The following is a 25,885-nucleotide window of genomic DNA, read 5'->3' as shown; positions in this document are numbered from 1 at the left end:
ACTTAATAATGTTTGATTAGAAAAAAAAGTCAAACGACTTATAATATGAAACGGAGTGAGGAGTAGTGTCTCTTTCAAAAGCATTCAGTTAGGGTCAAATTTTGTAAATATTTTGTCCTGTCCTCAACTAACAATGTTTTAATATGGATACTCCTAAGACAATAGTTACACACTATGGAATGAAAGAAGTATTTTGTTCGATATAGTTGAGCAACAAACTAGCTGTTGTTGATAGATCACCTGAAGTCCAGAACCTCCCTTTGATCAATACTGTTATGAGCAAATCTTACATATCATTTTCATGCAGCTTCGTATCTTTTTCCAATGAAATATATATTATCAGTCAAAGTTCAGGTAACCATCTCTATAAGCATAAAAGATTATATTGATGACTAGCAAAATGATCGATCAGTATCAAAAAAGTTGCATGGGAACAATGGACAAAGGGTAACCCTATATCTATTAACAGCGACCAGTTTCGACCTCTACCGATATTAAGGCTAGTTTAGCCCCATATGTCTGAAGCCTCTATCAAATTCCATTTCTTTCTGATAATTTTTTTGTCAATTTAAAGCCATAAGTCTGTTTCATTCTAAATCACATATAGACACTAATATGTTGGTTATCTGTCTCTTTTTGTATAACAAATGCTACTCTTCCCCTTATTTATCAACTTTTTTGGAAAGGAACCTCATTTATTATCAATCTTATGCATGCTTAGATGATAAAAAAGGGAGAGAATTAACATAAGTAGTAATATTTATAGTGGGGTTGATCACACTCCCTCCTGTTTGATCCCACCATGAAATTTCAGAAAATCAAAATGAACTGAAAAGGTGTAAAATATAGTTAGAGAAAAGGAAAAAGATATAAAACTAGATAATAAACTAAAAACAGAAAATAATATATGAAAGATGAAAATAAAGAGGAACCTTGAAAACAAGATGGAAAGATACCGAGGAAAACACAAGTGGTATATATTATGACGAAGTTGTAGACGCATGACTCCACTCATCACATCCAAATATTGGGGTCTATGAATATTACATACATGTAAATAGGTTTCCAACAAGAATTTAGTAAGGTCATGAATGTGCCGCTGGTTTGCATATATTTGAGCATGTGTTACATGTGCAGTGATATGTGGGCATATATATGTCTGTCTGTCATGTGATAAAAAAATATATATGAAAGCATACCTCCCAATGATGGATTGAGATCCTATGCAGTCGACTTCAGCATACCTTTATCACTGACATATGGACCCAACGCCACATCGGACCCACATATCAATGACAAAGGTACGGTGTAGTGACTGCAGAGGATCCTGATCCTCAATAACTGGTGGAGTTTGAGACACCTCTCCCGTGAAGTTGTGTGGATACCTTTGATGTGGTGTGGATATATGGTTTATCACAACCGTTAGGGCTGTCTCCAACTAAACGGATGGCAACAGTAATGGGCATTAGCCCATAGCTTCCAGCCTTCCACTACTCGTTCATAGATCCCCGAACAAATTAAATCCATTTACTTCAATCAGTGCTTCGCCGCCCACAGTAAAAATCCTCATGGACACAGTACAAAGAAGCACTGTTTTGCTATGGTCTTCAGGCACACTATTTTCGGTGGTACTTCCTCCATTTCATAATATAAGACTTTCTAATATTATTCATATTCATATAAATATTAATTAATCTACACACATATATATAGTGAATCTATTCTACACCCCTCCCCTAGAATAACTATTCTACACCCCCTCTCCCATGGGTCAAACCCACCTCCCCCACCCTCCCTAGGGCCCAAAACCCCCCTCCCACCTCGGTCAAAGCGTCCTCCCGTCGGTCAAACCCGCCCACCACTTTGCTGCTCTCGTCTTGCAAGAATCGTGCAGTAACAGGACGGTCATCCTGCAGTAACAAGACAGCATTATCGCAGTAACAACGTCAAAAAGTAGCCATGATGGATCTAGTTTCATTAAGCGTTTTTTTATGAACTTCATGGTGCAAACGGATTGGAAATACAAGATATGATGTGAGAGATATTGCTCTCTAAAGATTGTGATTTACCTCTTTTTTAGTTCTCGTCTCACTGGAACAGCGTAGTAACACGATGGCCAATATGCAGTAACAACGTTAAAAAATAGTTACGATGGTTCTAGTTTCGTTAAGCACTTTTTTTACGAACGCCACGATGCAAATGGGTTAGAAAAATAAGACATGACGTGTACATTAGTACTCTCTAAAGATTGAGATTTAAAAAACATTACTACTATAGGGCCACTGTTACTATGTATGTTCTCTGTTACTGCAAATTTCGTTATATTATTACTGCCAAAAGTGCAGTAACAACCTATAAAGTTTACAGTAACAACCTATACATTTTTGCAGTAACATATGATGTTACTACCCTTCTAAGATAATGTTACTACCGAATCATAGTAACAAAGTATGATTGTTACAGGTATATAACTGATTTGTTCACAAATCATCATATGGTGATTTGGTTAGAAGTGCTCGCCATGAGATCATGGGTTCAAGTCTTGAAGTTGAGATTGGGGGAGGATGAGAAATTGGGAGGAGGGAGGAGCGACGGGAGAGGGGGTATTTTTAATTTTTCTAAAAAAGAGAGAAGAAGGAGGGAGAGAAAAAAAGAAGAAGAAAAGTTGAGATTGGGGGGAGGATGAGAAATTGGGAGGAGGAAGAGAGAAGAAGGAGGGAGAGAAAAAAAAAGAAGAAAAGTTGAGATTGGGGGGGAGGATGAGAAATCGGGAGGAGGAAGAGAGAAGAAGGAGAGAGAGAAAAACAAAAGAAGAAAAGTTGAGATTGGGGGGAGGATGAGAAATCGGGAGGAGGGGGAATCGGAGGGAGGAGCGACAGAAGAGGGGGGGCGGGAGGGAGAGAGGAGCGACGGGGAGGGAGGGAGGTGGGGACGGAGGGGGCGCGGGAGGGAGGGAGGGAGGTGGGGACCGATGGGAGGTGGGAGGGGGGTGTAGAATAGTTATTCTAGGGGAGGGGTGTATAATAGAGCTACTATATATATATATATATATATATATATATACATACATACATACATACATGAATGTGCGCAATGCTAGAAAGTCTTACAACATAAACGGAGGAAGTAGAACACCATAGCAGACTCTAGATTACATACGTACTAGGAGTACTATATTTATAGGCAAAATTTGCTACAGGGCATCGAAAAAACGTGTAATTAGCTTGTGGACACCGCAAGAACGAGAATTTGCTAACGGGCATCGCAAAAAACGTGTAATTAGCTCCTGGACACTCAGGGCCTTATTTTATTATTTCCCGTGAATTTAGAGAGAGAAGCAATAAATAAAGGCAAGTTTGCCCTTGGGTCTCGACCTGGATAGCGACAAAGCATTGGGTTGGCCGGCGGCGGCGACGGAGCCGAACACGTGCAGCGCTTGTGTTTTGTCTCCGTGACGGGTCCGAGGGCGGTGGCCATCGCCGGGATGCTCCGCGCTGTGGCCGGTGTGTGTGGGCTCGTCGCCGCCGATGACCCCTTTGGCGTTGAGCTAACGGACGTGTTGACTGACGACACCGATGCCGATGACAATGCGCTTGTGTTCTGTCCCTGTGATGGGTCCGAGCGGCGGCGGCCATCGCTGGGATGCTCCGCGCTGTGGCCAACGTGCGTGGGCTCGCCGCCGACGACCCCTTTGGCGTGGAGCTAATGCACGTGTTGATTGACGACACTGACATCGACGACAATGTCCGGCGACCGGAGAACACGGTGCCCGGCGCGTGGGCGACGGTGGAGAGTTGTGATGTCGCGGAGCTGCTCCTCGCCAGCCTCGACGTCGGTGTCCCGTTCTCCTGCCGTGTCAATGGCAGCTGCTTCGCAATTGCAAGGGAGAGGATCAAACAACAATTTGCGTATAGAGATGGAGAGATCACAAAAAAAAGGAGGGGAAATTTTGATCGGGAGGGAGAGAGCACATGCACATACTCGTGAATTCCCTTTCGCATATGGCGCTGAGCTAGCTCTTTCCAGCTGGCTCGGCGGCGCGACTGCGTGGCGGTGCTCGTCGCCAGCGACCAGAGTGCTTCTCGGTTCCCGTCGACAAGAGCATGCCTCCTCCTCGGCCGTGGCCACGGGCCGGAGCAGCTCCACCTGCATCAGCCCGCGGCGGCCACCGGCGGAGCTCGTCGGCTTCACGGACTTCCACGTGCGGTCGATGCGCAGCATCTTGAGCTCCACGGCCTCCTCCTTCCTATCGTCCTTGTCGCTGTTGTCTTCCTCGTCTTCCAGCGCGGCGGCGCAGATGGGGGGAAGGCAGCGGCGCGCGCGTGCGTCGGTTGCCACCGCCGGCGGCGGCGGTGGCGCGGATGTGCATGCAATGGCATGCGTGGGCGCGGTAGCGGGCGGCGCAGTGAGGGCTCGCCTTTCTCCCCCTCTGCCCAACGCGCTCGTCGCGCCGGCCGCCGCGCGGAGTAGGTGGCAGCGGTGCTCTGGCCGTTGTGAGGGCAGGGGCAAAATCGTACTCTCACCAGTGTTTCTCTCTCCAAGTTCACAGGAAATATTAAAATAAGGTCCCGAGTGTCCATGAGCTAATTACATGTTTTTTGATGTCCGACGGTAAATTATCGTTCTTGCGGTGTCTACGAGCTAATTACACATTGTTTCGATGCACTGTAGCAAATTTTACCATATTTATATCCATCTACAGTAATGCAAAGGACCTGGATTTTTTACCTCAGGCTCACTTAGGTGAGCCATCCATGTCGAACTAACGGCGCAAGAAGCGTCCATAACTGTTGTGTGCGCGATTCCCACTAGATCACCATCATCCGAGTTGACCGTCTAAAATACCAGTAAGTTTCGCATTAATTTGGCAAATAGAGAAACTGTCCCTCTTTCGCATTAAGTGCAGTTTTAAACTGTTTTTTTTTCTTTTTGGATATGGATACAGTGATAAACCTCTCTCTCTCTGAAATCAACAACTTCGTTTCAACCACTGGATGTATTTCATTTATCGAGGAAATTTACATGTTACTCTCTCCGTTTCACAATGTAAGATTTTCTAGCATTGCCCACATACATATAGATGTTAATAAATCTAAACACATACATATGTCTAGATTCATCAACATCTAAATAAATATGGGCAATTCTAGAAAGTCTTACATTGTGAAACGGAGGAAGTACTTAAATAGCCAATAAAAAGAATATATATATATATATATATATATATATATATATATATATATATATATATATATATATATATATATATATATATATATATATAATATCATCCCGCAAACATGTAAGGTAAAATTCAACTTTTATAACATATAAAAAATAAATTAAGACTAGTATACAACTTATAAAAGTCAAATTTAAACTTATATGTTTGTGTAGTGATATACCGCATAATATTTAGTATATATTTTTATAATTATTTAGGTAACGTATAAGAAAGTGAAAATATTCTTGAGGAATAAAAACACTTATTTATTAGATGAATAATTTTTTCCTAATTTTTTTTCAAGTGTGTAGTGATGATAAACTGTTTTTCTGGATATGGATACAGTAATAAACCTTTCCCTCTCCGAAATCAACAGCTCCTCATTAATTTCAACCACACTCTATAGCTACCATTAGTACGTAGTCCACCACCACACTATGCACAATTAACCAACATGTATAGCACTAGCACGGCAAAGCAAAGCATTTGCATGCACACGCAGCATGAGTGCCACAATGGCCCAAGCACGTACGCCACACGTACACGATCTCATCTCGATCGACCACTCCATTTGCGGTATGAATCCACCACGCCAGCAGAGCAGACGATCCAGGTAGTTGGCGAGCGCCCTCGTTTTTAAAACGGCGACATCGACGTGAGGCGTACGACTACGACCTCAATATCGATGTCCATCTCTCTCTAACTTTAAGTAACTGATATGTTTATCTACATGTTAGAGAACAGTGAGTGCATCAGATAAGTCTCGGTTACGTGACCCCGTCACGAAAGTTGTAAATCCTCCGATTTACTATCATCTGACTTTGAACGATTGACGTGTGGGGTTTCACGGCTCGTGACGCCCCACGTATCAGCGACCCGCTGTAGAGAACAGTAAATCCGAGAATTTACTTCCTCTAATTAACGTGTCAGCGATCTAGGTCACGTAAGAGATTTCTGATATAATGTATGCGTTTGTTCGGAGAACAAAGGGAGTTTGTTTGTTTCATTTTCCACACGCACGTTTTCTAAACTACTAAACGATGCGTTTTTTACAAAAAAAAAATATGAAAGTTGCTTTAAAAAATCATATTAATCCATTTTCAAAGTCTAAAATAATTAATACTCAATTAATAATACGCTAATGGCTCACCTCGTTTTACGTATCTTTCCAATCTTCTCTATCTCCTTCTCCTCAAAGTCTCAAACACAGCTACACAAGATTTCTCTGGTATACTGTACTCTAACGTACGTGTGTACAAACATGTCAGCTACACAAAATCGGAGAGAGAGAGATCGACGTCGACGTCGCTGCGAGGCCAGTGCGTGCTGTGCCCCGCAAGCTCCGGTACGTACTTCGGTACTTACTCTATATCTACACACCTACGTGTGCTATAGCTAGCAGCTGAGCTTGCGCGAGCTGCAGGGAATTGGTTAATGGCGTCGCCGCCGCGGGAGGAGGCCATGGATCAGAAGGCGAAGGAGGCGGCGCCGGCGGCGAGGGGGCACCCGGCGCTGCGGGGCCCGGCGAGGCGGGAGCGGTACACGCACGGGCTCGGGGCGGCGCAGATGGGAGCGCTCAGGGCCATGTGCGGCGCGCTCATCCCGGCGCTGCCGGCGGAGGAGGAGGACGGCGCCCGCGGCGGCGGCGACATGGACGTCGAGCGGTTCTACCTCGCCACCGCCGCCGAGTCCACCGTCCCCGACGAGGTGAGCGCATGCGCCGTCATCGATCAGTGTTGACGACGCATATGGTATTGATTTGATTGAGATGATTTCGTCGCGACTGATCAGCGCTGTCAGAGACGATAATCAACTCATCAACCTGATGACTCAATTTTTGTTTCTCCATGTGTTCATTTTAAAACTTTTGAAAACTTCAATATATGTCCATTTATTATTTTGTTAAAAAATACTTTTTGCCAGTGTCGAGTTGATTAGTGTTTTTAGAACTAGGGCGCCAAGCACCCCCATTTTCATTACTAAAAATGAAAATAAACTACAGCAAGTCTTGAAAAAAAAAGAGAGATAGCTATCGATAGGAAGACCAGGTCCCTAGCCGATAACCACAAAAGAAACATCCAGCCTGCCCATTACAGACTAACAGGAAACTAACACAGCTCGACCCAAGCCCTGATAAGCTGTAGCAATCTAACAGAAATTCCATCTGTCTTCACCCTAGCTACTCCAATTCTTCGAGTTGATTAGTTGGCATTTGATCAGTCAGTTAACTGAAACATTAGATGCAGTGCATTTTTATCATGATCTAATCTTCGTAGACGTAGTTTTCTCGTGCTAATTATGATAGCTACACTAACCAACTAACCAACTTTGCCCCCTTCTTTCGAAAAAAGAAACTTCGGACAATAGGCCCGAAATTATTATTATTATTATTATTATTATTATTATTATTATTATTATTATTATTATTTGCACATTTCAGTCCCAACTATTCAAGTCAACTCTCGAACAATTGTCTTTTAATAACTACTGAAAAATCTCTGATTCTTCTAATTATTTCAGATAACTTTGATATACAACAAGTTGTGTTTAACTTAACTTTTTTTTTTCTCTTTGTCTCTAATCTCTTGCAAGAAAAGGTTGCTGAGCTGACCATGACACGGTGCATCTGGGAGGCAGGGGTGCTGGTGAGGATCATCCTGTGGATCCTGGCCACGAGGGTCGGCACGCTGGCGCTGTGCGGCCGGCGGTGCGTCTCCGGCGAGTTCCCCTACGTGCGCCGGTTCGCCGACATGCCGGTGGAGCGGCGGGAGGCGGCGCTGAAGCGGTGGAACGCCACGCGGTGGCTGGTCCCGCTCAAGATCATCTTCGCCCTCATCAAGGTCCTCTGCCACTTCGTCTTCTACACCGCGGTAATGTTAATTCTAACGAAAATGGTTTTTTTTATTACGCGTAAGACATATAAAACATGAACGGGTGATATATCCCTAGCTTAACTAGTAATTTTTTATTGAAAGCTCACTCACGTATATTCATCGATAACCCTAACGGGTGGAGTCGAGTCATACACCAACGAGGCCACAACTCCACCACCTTACAACTAGTCGTACTTTCCGAATTTGTTTCGATTTGAACTTTGCATAGTAAAAAAAAAGGATATTGCTAAAAAAAGTTTGGGTAAAAAAAACTTTCAAATATAAGCATGTAGTGCAACTATATGTAATCACTCTTTAACTTAAATAGTAATCTCTATGATTCAAGCTACATATATTTTTTAATACTTATACAGAAATTACATAAAAATTACAATGTAATTAAAATATACTTACGGTATAATTATATTACAATATAGTTACATTTGAAAGTTTTTACATAATAAACTTGTGGAGTTTTTTTTAGATAGCCCCTAAAAAATCTACTCCTGGTTTGGTAGGTTCCAAGTGTTAATATATCATATAATTGGTAGGTTCCAAATGTCAATATATCATATAGTAAGTTTAGACTGTGAACTACTTCCATCCCATAATAATTGCATTATTAAGAATCCGTCTTAGGCACGTACAACGGTGTTTATTAGTGGTCTCTCTCTATTGCCATGCAAGTAAATTTGATGACATGGAAGAAAGAGAAATGAGTATGGTTGTTATGCATGACAACAGCTCAGAGTCGACTCTTAGTATTTATTAGAGCAAATTTTGTTGCATGGTGGTGAAAGAAAGGAAAGAAAAGTAAGAAAAAATATTTTGATACATTAATGATTAGAGACCATATTGTCTCTAACTGTTGTAGGATGCTAGTCTCTAGATAACGTAGAGCTCATATCTAACTCTATCTTTGTACATGCCCTTATTGTGGTAAATTGTGTTTACTATTAATCCGTCTCTAATTTTCTAAAAATGCAATTATTATGGGACGGATGTAGTACTTCACAGTGTAAACTTACTATAGAATATATTGACACTTGGAACCTTATTAAGAATGGTAAAATACTGTAATTTTTACATAATGAAATTACCACAAGTTAACTTACTATAGTTTTGGTAGTATGTTACCATACCTTATTAAGAATTGTACTTTTTTTTCTTTGGTTCATGAAAAATCTGACCATTATAAAAATCATAAAAGAAATGCAAGCATACACATTTTCACAGAAAATTCGAATTATCAACGATTTAACCTTCTTTCCCAACATATGTAGGTGGACGAGAACTTGGAGAACCCAAGTTGGAAGGCAATCGGGTACAGCGTCCCGGCGGCCGAGGAAGAGCCACGGAAAGAAGAACCTACAGAAGCAACGCCGATGCCGGCGCCGGCGACGGCGCCGCCGTGCCGGCCTCTGGACAATGGCGTCGTGGAGACCAAGCAGCTGGACGACAACGCCTTGCTCATGTCGCTCGCGGAGAAGGGCCTCGCGCTGAAGACGGGCGCGTCGTCGCCGAGCGCGCACCACCACACGGTGCTGTGCGACGCCGTCGTCGTCGGGTCCGGCTGCGGCGGCGGCGTGGCCGCCGCCGTGCTCGCGTCGGCCGGGTACAAGGTCGTCGTCGTCGAGAAGGGGGACTACTTCGCCGCCAGGGACTACAGCTCGCTGGAGGGCCCGACCATGGAGCGCCTCTACGAGAATGGCGGCATGTTCAGCACGGCGAACGTGACGACCACCATGTTCGCCGGCGCGACGGTCGGCGGCGGCTCGGCGGTGAACTGGTCGGCCTGCATCCGCACGCCGGCGAACGTGTTGCAGGAGTGGTCGAACGACCATGGGCTCCCTCTGTTCGGGGGGCAAGGCTACGTGCAGGCCATGGACGCCGTGTGCGCTCGGCTCGGCGTCACCGGCCGGTGCCGGGAGGAGGGGTTCCAGAACAAGGCGATGCGCCGCGGCTGCGAGGCGCTTGGGCTGCGCGTCGAGGCCGTGTCGCGCAACTCGTCGGAGGGGCACTTCTGCGGCAGCTGCAACCTCGGGTGCCCCACCGGCGAGAAGCGCGGCACCGACACGACGTGGCTCGTCGACGCCGTCGGCCGCGGCGCCGTCATCCTGACCGGGTGCAAGGCCGAACGGTTCATCCTCGAGACGAACACCGGCGGCGGCGGCGGCCGGCGCAAGAAGTGCGTCGGCGTCGTGGCGAAGTGCTTGGGCAACGGCATCACCAAGAAGCTCCGGATCGAGGCGAAGGTGTCCGTCTCGGCGTGCGGCGCGCTCATGACGCCGCCGCTGCTGCGCAACAGCGGGCTCAAGAACCGCCACATCGGCCGGAACCTTCACCTCCACCCGGTGTCCATGGCGTGGGGCTACTTCCCGGACAGCACGGCGGAGCTCCCGGGCAAGTCCTACGAGGGCGGCATCATCACCAGCATGCACCGCGTCACCGACCGCACCATCATCGAGACGCCGGCGCTCGGCCCGGGCGCGTTCGCCGCCGTGGTGCCGTGGGAGTCCGGCCGCGACATGAAGGAGCGGATGCGGCGGTACGCGCGCACGGCGCACGCGGTGGTGCTCGTCCGCGACCGCGCCGCGGGCACCGTCGGCGGCGAGGGCCGCGTCCGCTTCACCCCGAGCCGCGGCGACGCCGGCGAGCTCCGCGCCGGCCTGCGGCGCGCGCTGCGCATCCTGGTGGCCGCCGGCGCCGCCGAGGTGGGCACGAACCGCAGCGACGGGCTGCGCCTCCGGTGCAAGGGCGCGCGCGACGAGGACGTGGAGGCGTTCCTGGACGAGGTGAGCGTGGAGAAGGGGCCGATGCACCCGGGGTCGGACAAGTGGGCGCTCCTTGCCTCGGCGCACCAGATGGGGAGCTGCCGGATGGGGAGGAGCGCCAAGCACGGCGGCGTCGACGGCGGCGGCGAGAGCTGGGAGGCGGAGGGGCTGTACGTCTGCGACGGCAGCTTGCTCCCGACGGCCGTCGGCGTCAACCCGATGATCACCATCGAGTCCGTGGCGTATTGCGTCGCCAAGGGCATCGCCGAGTCGCTCGCGTCGCGCGCAGCGCGCTCAGTGGAAAACCGTGATGTGTCCACGAATCCTCCTCTAGCTTGTGAATCGTAATACGATTATTAACTTCTTAATTAATACTGTGCTTTTTTTTAAGATAATGAAAATAAATCTCAGCGTTTAGCTCACGAGCTTCCGGGCAATTTAACTGTTTATTACTTTCTCTAATTCATACTCCCTCCATCAAAAAAAAAAAAAAGGACAAACTATTGTTTCTGTGTTAACGTTTGACCGTCCGTCTTATTTAAAAAAATTATGAAAAAATTAAAAAGATAAGTCACGCATAAAGTATTAATCATGTTTTATCATCTAACAACAATGCAAATACTAATTATAAAAAAAATTCATATAAAACGGACAGTCAAACGTTGGCATGGGAACCCACAGTTTATCTTTTTTTAAGGACAGAGGGAGTATTGTTTATTAATTTCTATATTTAATATTGTAATTCGTTTTAATCAAATATGTATAAAAATATAATAATATTTTTAACACAAGACAAATATATTATCAAAATATATTTAATGTTAGATTTAACAAAATTAATTTGGTGTTATATGTGTTGCTATTTTTCTTCACAAGTATGGTTAAACTTCAGGAAGATTGAATAGGAAAATGTGAAACGACCTGCAGTTTGAAACGGAGGAAGCAATTGATTAGGGCTGAGTTTAGTTCTAAACTTTTTCTTCAAGCTTCAACTTTTTTATCACATCAAAACTTTTCTACACACACAAACTTTCAACTTTTCCGTCACATCGTTCCAATTTCAACCAAACTTTTAACTTTAGCGTGAACTAAACACACCCTAACTCCTCTTCATAAATCACTGGTGAAGATGTGTTGTTGGTCATGTGTTGATTCCAAAAATCAGTCGTAAGAGCATCGAACCACTAGCTGACAACTTTTAACACTGAGATTTCAAATTAAGGGGTACAAAAATATTCTGAAAAGGGAAGGAGTAGAACAAATGATCAGCTCTCGGGCAAGCATCGACGCCAAAGTCTTATTACGGATAGATGTGGATGGCGGTGGAGCATCTCCGATGAACTCATAACAGTAAAGGCAAGTCCATGCCATGGTGGATGGCTTCGTGATGCTCTAGGAGCATCGAGGACTTTGACGATCTGCGGAAGACAGTGATAGCATGGCAGAGTGGCTTTACGACACACTAGAAGTGTTCAGAATGTGGTGGCGACGTAAGGTGATTTGGAAGGCGATGACGAACAATAGACACAAATAGTTGGCAGCCGATAGTGGTTGTGATCCGTATAGCTGGAGATGGTGTGGCAACGGGTAGCACGGAGTACTTCCCATTCACCCCTTTCGCCCTCTCGCATTTCGTTAGGAAGAAAAAGTCGTCGATAAAAGATTGGAGTATAATTAATGCTGAAGGGAAATGGAAGGCATCCTTCTTGGGTCCCATTAAGATCTTATTCGGTTAATCCCTTCCACAAGAGAATTGGTGGGATTTGGAAGGGATTGTGATGTATTCTCCCCCAAATCCCTTTTTTGGGATTAAATGAACAAGGCCTAATGCTGGGGCTGAAAAGGAATCGGCCTACGTCTGACGCATGCATTCTGGGCCTGAAGAGGAATCGGCCTACGTCTGACGCATACATTCTGGGCCTGAAGAGGCCGGGAATGAGGCCACTGTTGGGCCGGAAACCACATTGATGCGGCCCATCTAATTGGGCCTCATTAACATGGGCTTACAGTGGGCCAGCAGTAGATAGATATACACCTCGGCCCACCGGTCGCCGTTGCAAGTACAGCCCGCTTCTCCAGACAAGTCAATTCCGGAAACCGACTTTTGCTCGGTCGGTCGGTGCAGCCGCGCCACCGACCATCCCCACCATTCCACCGCCTTTGCCTCCCCGACCTCCATTTATCTCGTCGCCGTCGCGTCGAAGCAACGAGATTCTTCCTTTGCACGCCGCGAATTCGCCTCTCAAGACCCCGTCGGAGCTCAGAACTCGCGCTTCCGCCGCCGCTACGATCGAACTCCGGCGAGTACGAACCACGAACACGTGAGAGCGCGGCGTGCGTGCGTCAGCTAGCCATGGCGTCGAACATCGGGATTGCGGAGACCAAGAACGCGCGCCGCCGCTCGGAGGCGGCGAGCAGCACGGCCGTCGACGCCGCGCGGGAGGAGGCGACGATGGCGTACGTCGAGGCGCACGGCGGGCGCAAGGACAAGCTGCTGGTCTCGTCGGAGCGGCCGCGCGTCCGCGTCCGCGCCGACGCGCTGCGCTGCCTCGCCGTGCCCCTGTCCCGCGACGGCCCGGAGAGGCAGATCACCGGGGTGCTCCTCGACGCCGCCCTCGACCTCCTCCGCCGCCGCCAAGCCGGCCGCCGCCGCCGCCGCAACGGCCGCCGCGTGCTCCTCGGCTCCGTCGAGGAGCAGGACTGGCTGGAGTACGTCAGCTCCCTCCCGCCAAGAACGGCGGCGGCGGCGGGGCACGACGCGGACATGTCGGCCACGGGCGCCAGGTACCTCGCCCACGACACGGTGCTCTTCCCGGTGAACCACCAGTCCCACTTCTTCGTGGCGGCGCTCGACGTCGCCGCCGGCGAGTACCGGATCCTCGACTCCTCCAACTACGGCCGCCGCTTCGGCCCCAGATTCTACGACGCCGCCATGTCCAAGATACGGGGCGGCGTTGCGCGGTGCGTGGCGGCGGCCGGGCGGGCGGGGGCGGAGGCGGACGCCGGCGGATGGAAGCTGCGGATGGTCGCCGGCCTCCCGGCGCAGACCGACGAGTCGTCGTGCGGGCTCTTCGCGATCAAGTGCATGGAGCTCTGGGACGGGGAGAAGCTGGAGCGGGGGTTCACCATGGACGACGTGCACGAGCTCCGGCGGAAGCTCGCCGGCGAGCTCATCTTCTGGGAGCTGAACGAGATTCAGGAGGTGAAGGATGAGATCGAGTTCATGGCGAGAAAGATGATGATGATGATGAGTTCATCTTCCCCTCTGCGAAATTGCGGCGATCGTGTGAAATTGGCAACATTAGGAGGAGCGGGAGGAGTTTGTGTGTGTTACTAATAGCAGTTCTTGTTTTGCAACATGTCCAGGTTAACCGCGTTTTAGAGGATCTGATCTGACAGTAGAAATGCTGCAATGTTGTTGTTTTTTATGAATTTGTATTGAAATGTTGTAATGTTTTACTATCTCTTTCATGGAAATAAAGACTTTTTTTTTTGTCTATGAGCACACTGCGTTTTTAAGCTTAAATTGGAATTTATAGGATATTATTGACTTTTGAACATATGATTGGTCGTATTGTTTATTTTGTTACAGCTTGTTTTTATTATTAAAGGTATGTTAAGTATATGTTATATTTTTTTTATATCTGCACTAAAATTTTAAATGAGATTAATGGTCAGATGTTATTGGAAAAATCAACAAACTCATAGAACTCCATCCGTCTCAAAATATATCACATTCGTTTAAAATCTCTTATTTTTTTTACAGACGGAGTACGTTTTAAATTGAGTGAATATTAGATGTTCGAAGGTGCATTGCAGTTTTACTTCTGTTTGGAGCAACGGAGCCTTCCATGTGATTATGTGAAATAATTCAATTTGAAAAGATTCCTTCCAGGTTTCTGTTTTCTAATTTCCATTCAAGGCCCAAACAAGAAATTTATTTCTCGCTGTTGGCGCACTATCCCATCCAAATGGACTAATGATCATCTAGATTCGTTGTATTATGATGTATTACATTCAACTCGTTATATTATGATGTATTATATTCAACTAAAATTTTTATATATAGGGACCGAGGGAGTACATGAGCTGCCTGACTTTTGCTTTTGTGTCATCTGTCACTGACATCGACTAATTAATTCGAGAAGACGCAAATGAGGAATTTTGCTACACTTGGCGGTTGATTAGCATTTGGGCCTTCTAATTATGCGTGATTGAACTTTGCACGTTGTTTCTTTGCCAAAGAGTGGTTTTTCTACGCTTTATTAGTGCTTTACAGATCAACTGAATGGTGGTTCGAGTCACCACAATGTCCTTTGGATGTTCACAAATCACAAATACTTCCTCCGTTTTTCAATGTAAGTCATTCTAGTATTTTCTATATTTATATTAAAGTTAATGAATCTAGATAGATATATATGTCTAGATTCATTATCATCAATATAAATGTGGAAAATACTAGAATGACTTACATTGTGAAACGGAGGGATTGTGAAACGGAGGGAGTAGTGCTTAGCACTGTTCGTTTCAGAGGTTGGAGGAAGGAGCAATTGACTTATCGCAAAAGGCACTTAATTGAGAAATTAGTTAAATATTAACTATGACAAAATTAAAAATAAAATTATTTATTTTCCTCAAAGAAACTTCTATATAAAATTTTACTTTTCAAAAATCACAACATTTAGTAATTTTAAAAAGCGTGATCGCAATAATTTAATATAGCCAATAGCTGAAAAGAATCATGGCGCCTAATGGGTTGGTCTCAGAGGGAAGCAAGACAGTCCACCTTACGAATCTTTGGAGATAATCCGGAGTCACTTCCTTACCATCTGGTACACCAAAGCCAGATGAAAAAGCCGCAAACCAAGATTTGAAAAGATGAGGTTTGAGCACCAACTGTTTCCTTGGCTTCATCATCTCCGAGAGAGCAGTTCAAATCAAATTGCTGGCTCAGGGGTTAGTGAAGTGAAGTGCAGATACCATATGACACGAATTTAAGTTTACGAAGTACTCCTTTCGTCCTCTAATATAAGAGATTTTAACATTTTGCTTACACTGTTTGACCATTATTACTTAAAAAAATTTTAGAATTATTATTTATTTTATTTATGACTTAATTTATTATCTACAGTACTTTAAGCACAACTTTTTATTTTTTATATTTACATAATTTTTTTAATAAGACAAGTGATCAAACCTTACAATTAAAATATTAAATTCGTTTATATTAGGGGGCGGAGCGGCGGAGGGAGTATGAACTATGATCAATAATGAATCGTGGTGGCATTTTGCATCATGCCATCATGTAGGGTTGACTGCCGAAAATAGGTAGATGAAGGGGGTCTAGCTTGTAGATTTTAGGTGGTGTTCTTTTCTCCTGGAAATGAAGATAAAGATTAAGTTTTTTACGCAAAACTATATGGTATTAATGTATGATTGATTGAATTTTAATTATTACAAACTTGAAAAATAGATTAATATGATATTTTAGGGCAACTTTCATATAGAAAGTTTTCGCACGAAACGTACCGTTTAACAGTTTGAAAAACGTGCCACGAAAATCTTAATGTTCATCCAACTCTTATTGAAGAAAAGATCAGGATTTTTTAGAAACAACCCCACCTTTTGGCTTACAATTATAATCTGTAACGGCTTATTAATATGAAGTAATTTATAAGTAAATTTTTTTGATTTATATGTTCTATCAGGTATAGTAAGCATCGTGGAGTACTAAGAAGAACACTGAATAAAAAATATTTATTATTTTGCTATGTATTTGTCCTCACCTCTCTCTTCATGCTATTATTTGCTAAATGGTATTTCCTCCATTTTATACTTATATAAGTCGTTTGATTTTTTCTTAGTATTTAACTAAATTTATAAAAAAATAGCAACAACTGCAACACCGAATTAGATTTATTAAATTTAACTATATTTTATATTATAAGTCGTTTGAGATTTTTTAGTATTGGAAATATAATTATATTTTCTACAAACTAGTTTAACTAACAAAAATTAAATGACTTATAATATAAAACAGAGAGCGGGAGTATACTATTATTGCTTGTTATCCATTTGTAAATTTTTAACAATAGTTTTTGTTGTGGTTTGTAGAGATACATTGGTCTGCCTGCCGTAGCAGAGTTTGATTAAGCTGGGATGTACTAATTGATCATTTCTCACATATAAAGCGTATAAATTCTATTAGTACTTCAAAATACTCCTATACCGTTAGCACAGCAGCATTTTAACCCCTTTTGTTTTTCACTGATATCTACTCCCTCTGTCCCATAATATAAGGGATTTTAAGTTTTTATTTGCACTTTTTATCACTCGTCTTATTTAAAAATTTTAGAATTATTTTTTTTTGACTTGCTTTATTATCTAAAGTATTTTAAGTATAACTTTTTATTTTTTATATTTACATAAATTTTTTGAATAAGACGAATGGTCAAACACCAGAGGGAGTAACATATCATATAATAATCTCATTAGACATAGCATAATCTGACCCGCAGCTCGCCGTGGCTAACAACGCATGTCACCTTCCAAACCCGAAACCCAAAACCGGCGAGCTGTGCCGCCGCGGCGACCGGCGGAGCTCGCGACTGGCGGCGGCGGCGGCGGCTGCTGCTAGTGCCACTCCAAGCCTCCGAGCGTGATGGACCCCATCCCCTCCCACATGTCGTCGGTCCACCCCACCTCCTCGCCGTCGACGCCCTCCATCTCGCCGTGCCACCACCCGCCGCCGCTCGCGTCTGAAACCAAGCCACCACGCCGTTCAAATTTCCGTCACAAAATCGAGAGAGCGAACGAGAGAGGGGAGAGAGATTACAGTGGTTGTACGCAGCTTGGTCGCCGCCCTCCTCGCCGCGGCCGGTGGGCCCCGCATGCCACCGCCCCCGCCGCTGCCTTCTCGTCGTCGCCGTCGTCGTCATCGTCCTCGCCGCGGGCCTCGGCTTCGGGTCGTCGCCGAGCACCACCACGCGCTTGCCGCTTCCGCCGCTGTGGTGGTCGTCGCCGCCGCCGCCACCACCTGCGAGGGAGATCGACATCGCGTCACGGATGAGTGGTGAAAGCCTGAAAGGGGGAGATGGGATTCGAGAGGCGAGGCGCGCACCGAGGGGGCTCTTCCGCTTCCTGGTCTCGCGGCGGCGATCCCCCGCCGCGATGTCCTCGATCTCCAGCCGGACGCCGCCATCGCCGTCTCCCGCGGCCTCCGCTCTCGGCACGGGGGCTGAGCTGTTGAACCGCCTGAACAGCGCCGCCGCGTTGAGGGCGCCGCCGCCGGCGCCGCTCTTCCCCGAGGAGGAGGAGCCCACCGACGAGAATGCGCTCGCCTTCTCCTGCCAGATCCCGAAGCATTTCCAGAGTTACACCGCGAAGGAAGGGGAAGCATCGGATTGGTTTGGTCGATTGGTTACCTTGACGATCGCCTTGGTGGTGACTCGGATGATCTCCCGCTTCGGCGGTTGCGGCGGCGAGATGGCCTCCTCCTCCTCCTTCTCCGGCGGCGGCGAGATCGGCTTCACTTCCTCATCGACAACGCTGAAGGATTCAAGGGCAAATGTAAGAAGCGAAAAGGATGGGGAAAAAAATTGGGGACAATCTGAATTCGAGGTAGCTTCTTTCCCTACCTGGATTTGAAGAGGAAAGATTGGAGGGTGGTCTGGCCGCCGGTCGATCGGATTCTGCTCGGGTAATTCTTGGTCTGCTTCTTCCTCATTCTGTCCCCTTTCATTCCCCCCAAATTTTCGCTTCCCAGATCTCAGAGCTACTAGGCTTTAGCGGGGAGCAAAGCGCCATTTGAAAATGGTTGGCGCCAAACTGCTTCAAAATTCACGATCTCCCGCCAAAGTTTTGGGCTATTGCTCTCACTAGTCAGTACTCGGTAGCTAGTAGCTACACAACACAACATATGAACGCACAAGGCACGCGCAGTCTACTTCATCCAAAGTATGAAATTCGCAGTGTAGAATTCATTGTTCGTCTACTTTTGAGTTTTGATTCATGAGCTTGCGGTACATCCAGAAGGTGAACAGCAGCTGTGCCACTGAGATGATCAGGAGGATGGCCACCAGCACTGGCCAGATGCTCCACTTGGTCCTGGAGCCATGCTTTCTATGGCGTCGGCGACGGTGCGAAGCCATCCTGCGGTAGTGCTGCATCGTGCTGAGGAACCGGGCTTTCAGGGTGTCCGTGTCGGTGTCGGCCCAGATGGCGGTATACACCTTTGGTGCCTGATGGGAGTCGTTGTATACTGGGGTTTTGTCATCGGCAAGGCCAGCTGCTGCATTTCTTGAGGATCTATTTTTCAGGGTAGCTTCTAGTTTCTTCGTTGCTGCAGTGGTATCAATGACATGAGATTTAGGGTCAATTGGCAGTGATGAAGAGCGAGTAATATTCACTGTTTCAGCATGTGGGCGTTTCAATGTTTTGACAACTTTCTCAGAGATGTTGCTCGCCATCTTCTTCATGGATGCATCTGTGTCGTCACTTGGATTAGTAGTCTGTTGTTTGCAGTCTAAGGTGGCAGTCAGTTTGCAAGGCCCTGATGCGCAAGTAGTTTTGGTAACACCTTTCGCTTTAGGTTCTTCATTATTTAAGTTGGCCGACAAACTTGTGTTGCTGCTTTCTGTCTGAATGCAATTGTCACTGATAGAAGTAGAAGTACTGCTGCCAACATCTGGTAAATGTGGGTCATCATGGAGTAAACTGGAAGGCAAATCTTGAGCAGTGTCAGTAGCATGTACTGTTTGTGAATCTGCAGGGTTTAAGGTATTACAAATATTGGCACCAGCAGATTTCTTTGATACTTCAGTTTTTATTGCAGTAGCAGAAGCATCGATCTCATTTGCTTTGTGTAGACGATTCTCTGTGATCGCGCTGGATGGATGATTTGCAGCCTTATCAGCATCAGAAACATCCTTTTCTATCTGGCTTATTGTTTGCCTGGAACAAGCCAAACTATCAGGTGACTTATTCTCAGTTCCATGATAGTCTGTTGCTTTAGAATTATTCTTTGTTGCTTTCATAGGTTTGACTGTTTCGGGAATGCTTTTCTCCACAGAAGTAGTTGACATCTTTTTTGCAGAGTCATGAACTCTCTCAATGTGCTTACGGTCATTGATATTTGCAGATTTATATCTTCCTTCCTTTACTTTTTCTATGACAGAACCAGATGTGTCAACTTTCTGCTTACTAGATGCATGTTCTTTGCTTCGAAATGAATCGAGGCTCAGATCTTGATCAGTTTCAGTAATGCTGATTGCTTGAGACCCTTCTCGGACCAACTTATGACACATTGTGGCAGCAGATTGAATAACAGAAGTACCCGGAGCAGTTTTTGCAGGAGGATCCCTTTTCATCTTGGATCCCGCTTTATCATTATGATCATGAGTAACAACAGGATGAAGTTTCTCCAGTACGGTGTCAGATTTAGTTGTATCATCAGGAATCAGAACTACTGGATCTGCACCTTCCTCTTCCTCATCCTCATCTCCTTCGGGGACTTCTTCCAGCTTATGCAATCGGCGGCCAGTGGATCTTGTCATGAACCTCTCCATATTCCTATCCGGTACATTGTCTTCACTCCTGGCAGTTCCTGTCTCCACTAATTTTGAGCTGAAGAAGCCATCGATTTCTGCATCTCGATCAACGTTTCTGCTCTCTATTGATGCATCGTCAACTTTATCAGAATCTGCCACACTCCTTTCTGCATCACGGCTTTCTCGAATACTCGCGCTGCCCTCAAAGATCTTGAGACTCTTGGAATAGTATATGTAACTAGAGTCATTCGAGTATCCATGAACTTGTGCAATGTCCTTGATCACGGGCCAGTCAGGACCATCAATCAAGCACCTCTTCAACAGTTCAGTTGTGCTCATGAATTCCAGTGAGCAGAGCTTCGATGCATGTGCCTGGATCCATCTCGGCATCTCCTGCAATTCATGATCGAAGATGTGCACCTCTTGCAGCCTGTTGATGTTGTCCACAGTCTCCAGCGACGGACAATGGCATATGTCAAGATCTTCGAGGGAAGGCAAGTTGCATATTTTCTTCAGATTGGGGGTGTTCCAAACACTCAGTTCCCTCAGTGCAGCAATGTTCTCAACAGCCTCAAGGCTCTCCATGTCCACAATGCGCAGCTCAGTCATGGATGTCACATGCCTGAGGCCATCTGGTAAGCATCTCAGCTTGGGGCAGCTTTCAAGCTGCAGAGCCTGCAGAGATGGCAACGCCCCTGCCTCAATGCTCGTCCACGTCTCCAGATTATGCAAACCTTGCAGGTGCAGGTCTTCCAGCTTTGGAAATGGTACCTGATGGGAGTTGTCTGTGTCCATAAGCTGAGCATCGATATCCTTCAGCGCCGAAGAATCGGCAATGCACAAAGATCTCAACTCTGGCAGACGACCTAATAGAGGAAAAGATTGGCAGAAATTGCATCCGGTTATATTCAGTCGGAGGAGATTTGGCAGGCAGGTCGATGACAGCCATGTCAGGAACTTTGTCCCAAAGTAGTTTTCAATCTTCAGCGACTCGAGGCCTCGTGGCGGTTTCAGCTCTTGGAAGATATCCTCTATATTTCGGACCACTGTCGGTATCTGTAATGTCTTGACGGTGCCGCTGCACGACAGTTCAAGCTCTCTGAGTCCTGTCTTGGCATGAAGAGCTACTTCAGCTGCCTTGGACTGACTAGTGGCCTTCTCAAGCCTCTTAACATGGAGTGTCCTTAGCTGACACAAGTTCTTGAGCTCATCCAGAGGCCACCCACTCCTATCCTGTGCGGTATCCTGTACGGTACGCGCCTCTTTGCTCGTCACGGTGAAGCATCGGAATGATGTGAGGTTTCTGAGATGGCCTACTCTGAATGCCGCGTCTTTGATCACAGTACCTGTAAGATCAAGGTCTCTGAGCCCCTTCAGATGCTCTATCCCTTTTGGCAACACATGCAATGCCTTGCACTCTCTTAGCAGCAAGAATTTGAGGCTCCACAGATTGCAAATGGTTTCTGGAAGCGCCTTGATCCTTGTCTGGGACAGGTTCAAGAACCTCAGGTATAACAGATTCCCCAAAGTCTCTGGAATGACCTCCATTGCAGTTTCAGTAAGGTCCAAGACTTTCAGGTATAGCAGCCTTGTAAAGATGTTGCTCCCAATTGTCAGTGGATTTCTCTGGAGCAGCAGCGTTCTTACACCCTCAAGCTTCAGAACCTCCTCTGGTATTGCAGCAAGGTGGTTCCTCGGAAACGAGACGTGCCGTGGCGCGAAGGGGGCGTCGCCGTCGCTGGGCAGCCGCTGCGCCTGCGCGTCGCCGGTGAGGTTCTCGCCATGGGAGAGCACCTGCGCCATGGACCGCAGCGTGTCGTGCATCGTGCACCGCTCGACGCAGCCGTGCCGGTCGGCCTCCGCCGGCTGGAGGAGGTTCCTTCCGATGAGCTCGTCGTAGTACTCCTCGGCCACCTCCTCGACGCCGGCGTCTCCCCTGATCTGCACGAAGCCCTCGGCGATCCACTGCTGCACCAGCGATCTCCTGTCGACGGCGAAGTCCGAGAGGAACAGCGAGCAGTAGAGGAAGCACTGCTTCAGGTGGCACGGCATGTCATCGTAACAGAGGTACAGCGGCTTCATGGCGTCGTCGGGGAGCCCCTTCACCTTCCACGCCGGGCTCGCGTCCACCACCGCCCACTCCTCGGCGATCGCCTCCCGCGTCCTCAGAACGCCGGCGACCGCCCTGATCGCCAGAGGGACGCCGCCGCACTTGCCGACGATCCTCCGGCCGACGCCCCTCAGCGCCGCGGCGCCGTCGTCAGCGACGCACGCCGCCACGCGGAGCAGCGCCCAGCCGTCGTCCTCGCTGAGCCTGTTCACGCGGTGGACGTGGCCGGCGCCCATGTCCCGAGCGACGCCGGCGGTGACCGCGGTGACCAGCACCTTGCTGCCGCGGCCGCCGCGCTCGAGTAGCCGCCTCACCAACTCCTCCCACTCGCCGCCGTTCCTCACCTCGTCGAGCACGAGCAAGAACCTCCTGTTCGCCACCAGGGCGGCCAGCATTCTCTCCAGCTCGGCGACGGTCTCGGCGCCCGTCGTGGCGCTGCCGCCGTCGACGACGGCCTCGACGACCTGCGAGAGCAGCGCGGCCTCTCGCTTGCCGTCCTCGACGCAACCCCTGGAGACGTGAACCCATGACCTCGTCTCGAATCTTCGCTTCACCCTCTCGCTGTCGAACACCACCTTCGCCAGTGTGGTCTTGCCAATGCCGTCGGGGCCGTAGATGGCCACGACGCCGCCGCTGTCTGGCTGCGTCAGCCGGCGCACGAGGCGGCGCGCGTCGTCCTCCATTGCCGTGCCGACGATGTCGATGTCGGTGGGTTCGGATTTCCGGTGCCTCAGGATCTTCCGTGGATGGTCGTCAGTGTGATCGGCGACGGATGCCTGGAGCTGCAGCTGCCGCTGCTCCTTGATGATGGACTTGAGCTTCTGGCTGACGTTCTTGAGGTCGGCGGCGATGTCACGGCGCGGCTCGGCCACGTCGCAGCAGGTGGACAGCAGCCATGGGAGCGCCTTCACGCCGGAGAACAACACGAAGCAAAATTAGCTGCTCTGCGACGCCATTGCCACCAAGGTGTTCTTGCTTTTGTCGGAATTCAAGGCTAGTGATCTCACCTGGTTATGCTGCTGCAGCTGCTGCTCCCGGCCCCTCGTCAGGCGGCGCGCCGTGGCCCTGCACCGGTCTACGGCGACGTCGGCCTCGTACGCCGCGGCGCGCACCCTGGCGAGCCACCGCGCCGCGGCGTCGCTCCCGCGCGCCACCCGCGCCTCGGCGTCGCGCACCGCGGCGCCCACCTTCTCCAGCCTCGCCCCCAGCTTCCTCGCCTCCGCCTCCACGCCCAGCTGCCGCGCCACCTCCCCCTTCACCACGCTGCGCCACTGCGCCGCGGTGTCCGGCACGAACGCGCCGAGCACCACGGCCATGGCCGCCGCCGCCGATCAAATCGGCTCCGATCGCGATCTCCCCTTCTCGCCGCGACGATCGATCGATCGATCGGTCGTTGGGAAGAAGACGACGACGACCGTGAGGGGATCAGGCCGCGCGAAGGTCAGACGGAAAATATATTGGTGAAAATACCACAAAGTTTAGAATGTAATTACGTCGCTGGCCTCGCGTCATGACTCATGACCCGATGCGACAAATGCTGCGTTTAGGTCTAAATTAATCGTGTAATCAATTGATCGCAGGATAAGGCTGCAACGCATTATGAAATTAACTCGATAGTAACATGTGTGTATTTGGAAGTATAATTCCGTGAAATACAGAGATAAATATTTACTACTGGTATTGTGATGGTATATCTTAGAATAGTTTGTTCTTTATTGTTCCCTTCTAGGTATAAAATAAAAGGGACAGACCTCCTACTTCATTTACATATAAAAAAATTGTTTTTCAATTGATGGGAAGGTTTGTGGCTGAGATGCATAGAACTGAGGATGCGTATAATACAGATATTTTATGGCTGGAATTTTTTTTCACTACTAGGTTAGATTAGATAGGAAATGATCTTCAAAGAAACAATTATATTTGGAATTGTTCTCTGAAACGCAGAGAGAATAAGTATGTAATATATCTTTAATGGGAAGGTATGCGTCTGAGCTGGAATAGGTGTATTTTGTGGTTGAAGATTTCGAGCAGGTTACATTAGGAAATGATCTTCAAATTAACAAGTATATTTAAAGAAAAGAAAATTAACTGCAACACAGAGAGAGATATACGTATTGCAATATTCCTTTACTGGGAAGGTACGGTATGGATTGGTATAGGACTGTATTATACGCGTAGATACAGGTGTATCTCGTGGTTAATATTTTTAATTTAATTAGCACGTTACATTAAATAGAGATGGGAGTAGCTATTGTCAACGACCAATGTGCTGTTTGGTAGAGGTAATTTTATAACTGCTTATTGCGAGAAAAATATATTTTGCATTGCAAAATGAAGGTCTGTCAACCAATTGATTCCATCGAAATTAATTAAGTAGCTAACAAGATGCGTAGTCCCAATAACGTGATATATTATGCGTCACGATTACATGATTCCGGTAGTTGTCAGGAAATTAAGACCAAGACGCTAAAAAAAATAAGATGATCTACCGGAGCTATAGGCTATAGCTAGCACTAGTTGTTAGCATTGCAAAGTACAAGAGTTGACATCCGATGGAAAGCATCTGTAGAGTCTCATTGTGTACGGCTTCTCCGTGCCACGGTCATCACAAACATCATACTTGACCAACATAAATAATGAAAATAATACTGATTAATCGTGTTTATACATAATAACAACGCTCACATCATCTAACTTGAGTGAAACATAAAAAGGCCACACGTTTGTGTGACGCCCTGGGCCGCCACCAGCAACCACTCCTCGTGTGTGTTCACCGGAAGGGAAAAAGTCCACTTTACATTCCTCACAGTATATAACGCAGCCGAAACCGGCAGACCGGTTCCCGGTTGCTCACCAGAAGGATATCAAGTTTCATTTGTATCCTTCAACCGTATAATCGAGTGTAAAGTAGGAGTATTCTCCAATTATCAAAACTAGTCCGAATCAAGCTCCTCGATGATTTGGATGCCAATTTCATCCTAGATGGCATGACCCTCACTGCTCTCACTTTGGCCACCACTGTTGTCCCTAATTAATACTCGATCGGATTTGGCATGGCGGCGATGCCTCAGACACGGTTGTCGGAAGGAGGGGGTGGCAGCGAGGGTGATTAGAGAACTGCCATGCACTTCCCTTTGCTTATTCCCACACCACAGCCAATGTTGCTCCTTTGTCACTCGCCGTTGCTTCTTGCCGCGCCATCACTCACCTACTCCTGCTCCCTCCGTTTCAGAATGTAAGACTTTCTAGCATTGCCTATATACATATAAATGTTAATAAATCTAAACATATATATATATATCTAGATTCATTAACATTTAAATGAATATGAGCAATACTAGAAAGTCTTATGTTGT

General features: G+C 47.2%; 2 protein-coding genes across 2 annotated transcripts; one reads left to right on the top strand and one right to left on the bottom strand.

Moving 5' to 3' along the window:
* The first annotated feature begins 6,485 nt into the window (after positions 1-6,485).
* On the top strand, positions 6,486-11,301 carry LOC127786165 (long-chain-alcohol oxidase FAO1-like). Its single transcript, XM_052313495.1, has 4 exons — positions 6,486-6,569; positions 6,648-6,931; positions 7,822-8,094; positions 9,381-11,301. Exons 2-4 carry the CDS (start codon positions 6,659-6,661, stop codon positions 11,217-11,219), a joined length of 2,385 nt encoding a protein of 794 aa, XP_052169455.1. The 5' UTR covers positions 6,486-6,569; positions 6,648-6,658; the 3' UTR covers positions 11,220-11,301.
* Positions 11,302-18,295: 6,994 nt separating this feature from the next.
* LOC127785605 (putative disease resistance protein RGA3) lies at positions 18,296-23,930 on the bottom strand. Its single transcript, XM_052313002.1, has 3 exons — positions 23,537-23,930; positions 18,509-23,434; positions 18,296-18,419 (listed from the first exon to the last, which is right to left on the bottom strand). The coding sequence occupies exons 1-2, from the start codon at positions 23,843-23,845 to the stop codon at positions 18,851-18,853; spliced, it is 4,893 nt and encodes a 1,630-aa protein (XP_052168962.1). The 5' UTR covers positions 23,846-23,930; the 3' UTR covers positions 18,296-18,419; positions 18,509-18,850.
* Positions 23,931-25,885: the final 1,955 nt, after the last annotated feature.

Source organism: Oryza glaberrima, chromosome 10 (assembly GCF_000147395.1).
Source record: "Oryza glaberrima chromosome 10, OglaRS2, whole genome shotgun sequence".
NCBI classification, from domain to species: Eukaryota; Viridiplantae; Streptophyta; class Magnoliopsida; order Poales; family Poaceae; genus Oryza; species Oryza glaberrima.
This window is presented reverse-complemented; position numbering and strand designations above follow the sequence as displayed.

What these genes read in the sequence shown, in the direction of transcription:
- LOC127786165 (XM_052313495.1), top strand. Translation starts at nt 6,659, where the DNA reads ATGGCGTCGCCGCCGCGGGAGGAGGCCATGGATCAGAAGGCGAAGGAG. An exon ending in AGTCCACCGTCCCCGACGAG is followed by an intron (nt 6,932 to 7,821) that starts GTGAGCGCATGC and finishes TTGCAAGAAAAG; the next exon opens with GTTGCTGAGCTGACCATGAC. An exon ending in ACTTCGTCTTCTACACCGCG is followed by an intron (nt 8,095 to 9,380) that starts GTAATGTTAATT and finishes CAACATATGTAG; the next exon opens with GTGGACGAGAACTTGGAGAA.
- LOC127785605 (XM_052313002.1), bottom strand. Translation starts at nt 23,845, where the DNA reads ATGGCCGTGGTGCTCGGCGCGTTCGTGCCGGACACCGCGGCGCAGTGG. An exon ending in AGCTGCAGCAGCATAACCAG is followed by an intron (nt 23,435 to 23,536) that starts GTGAGATCACTA and finishes TCCGGCGTGAAG; the next exon opens with GCGCTCCCATGGCTGCTGTC.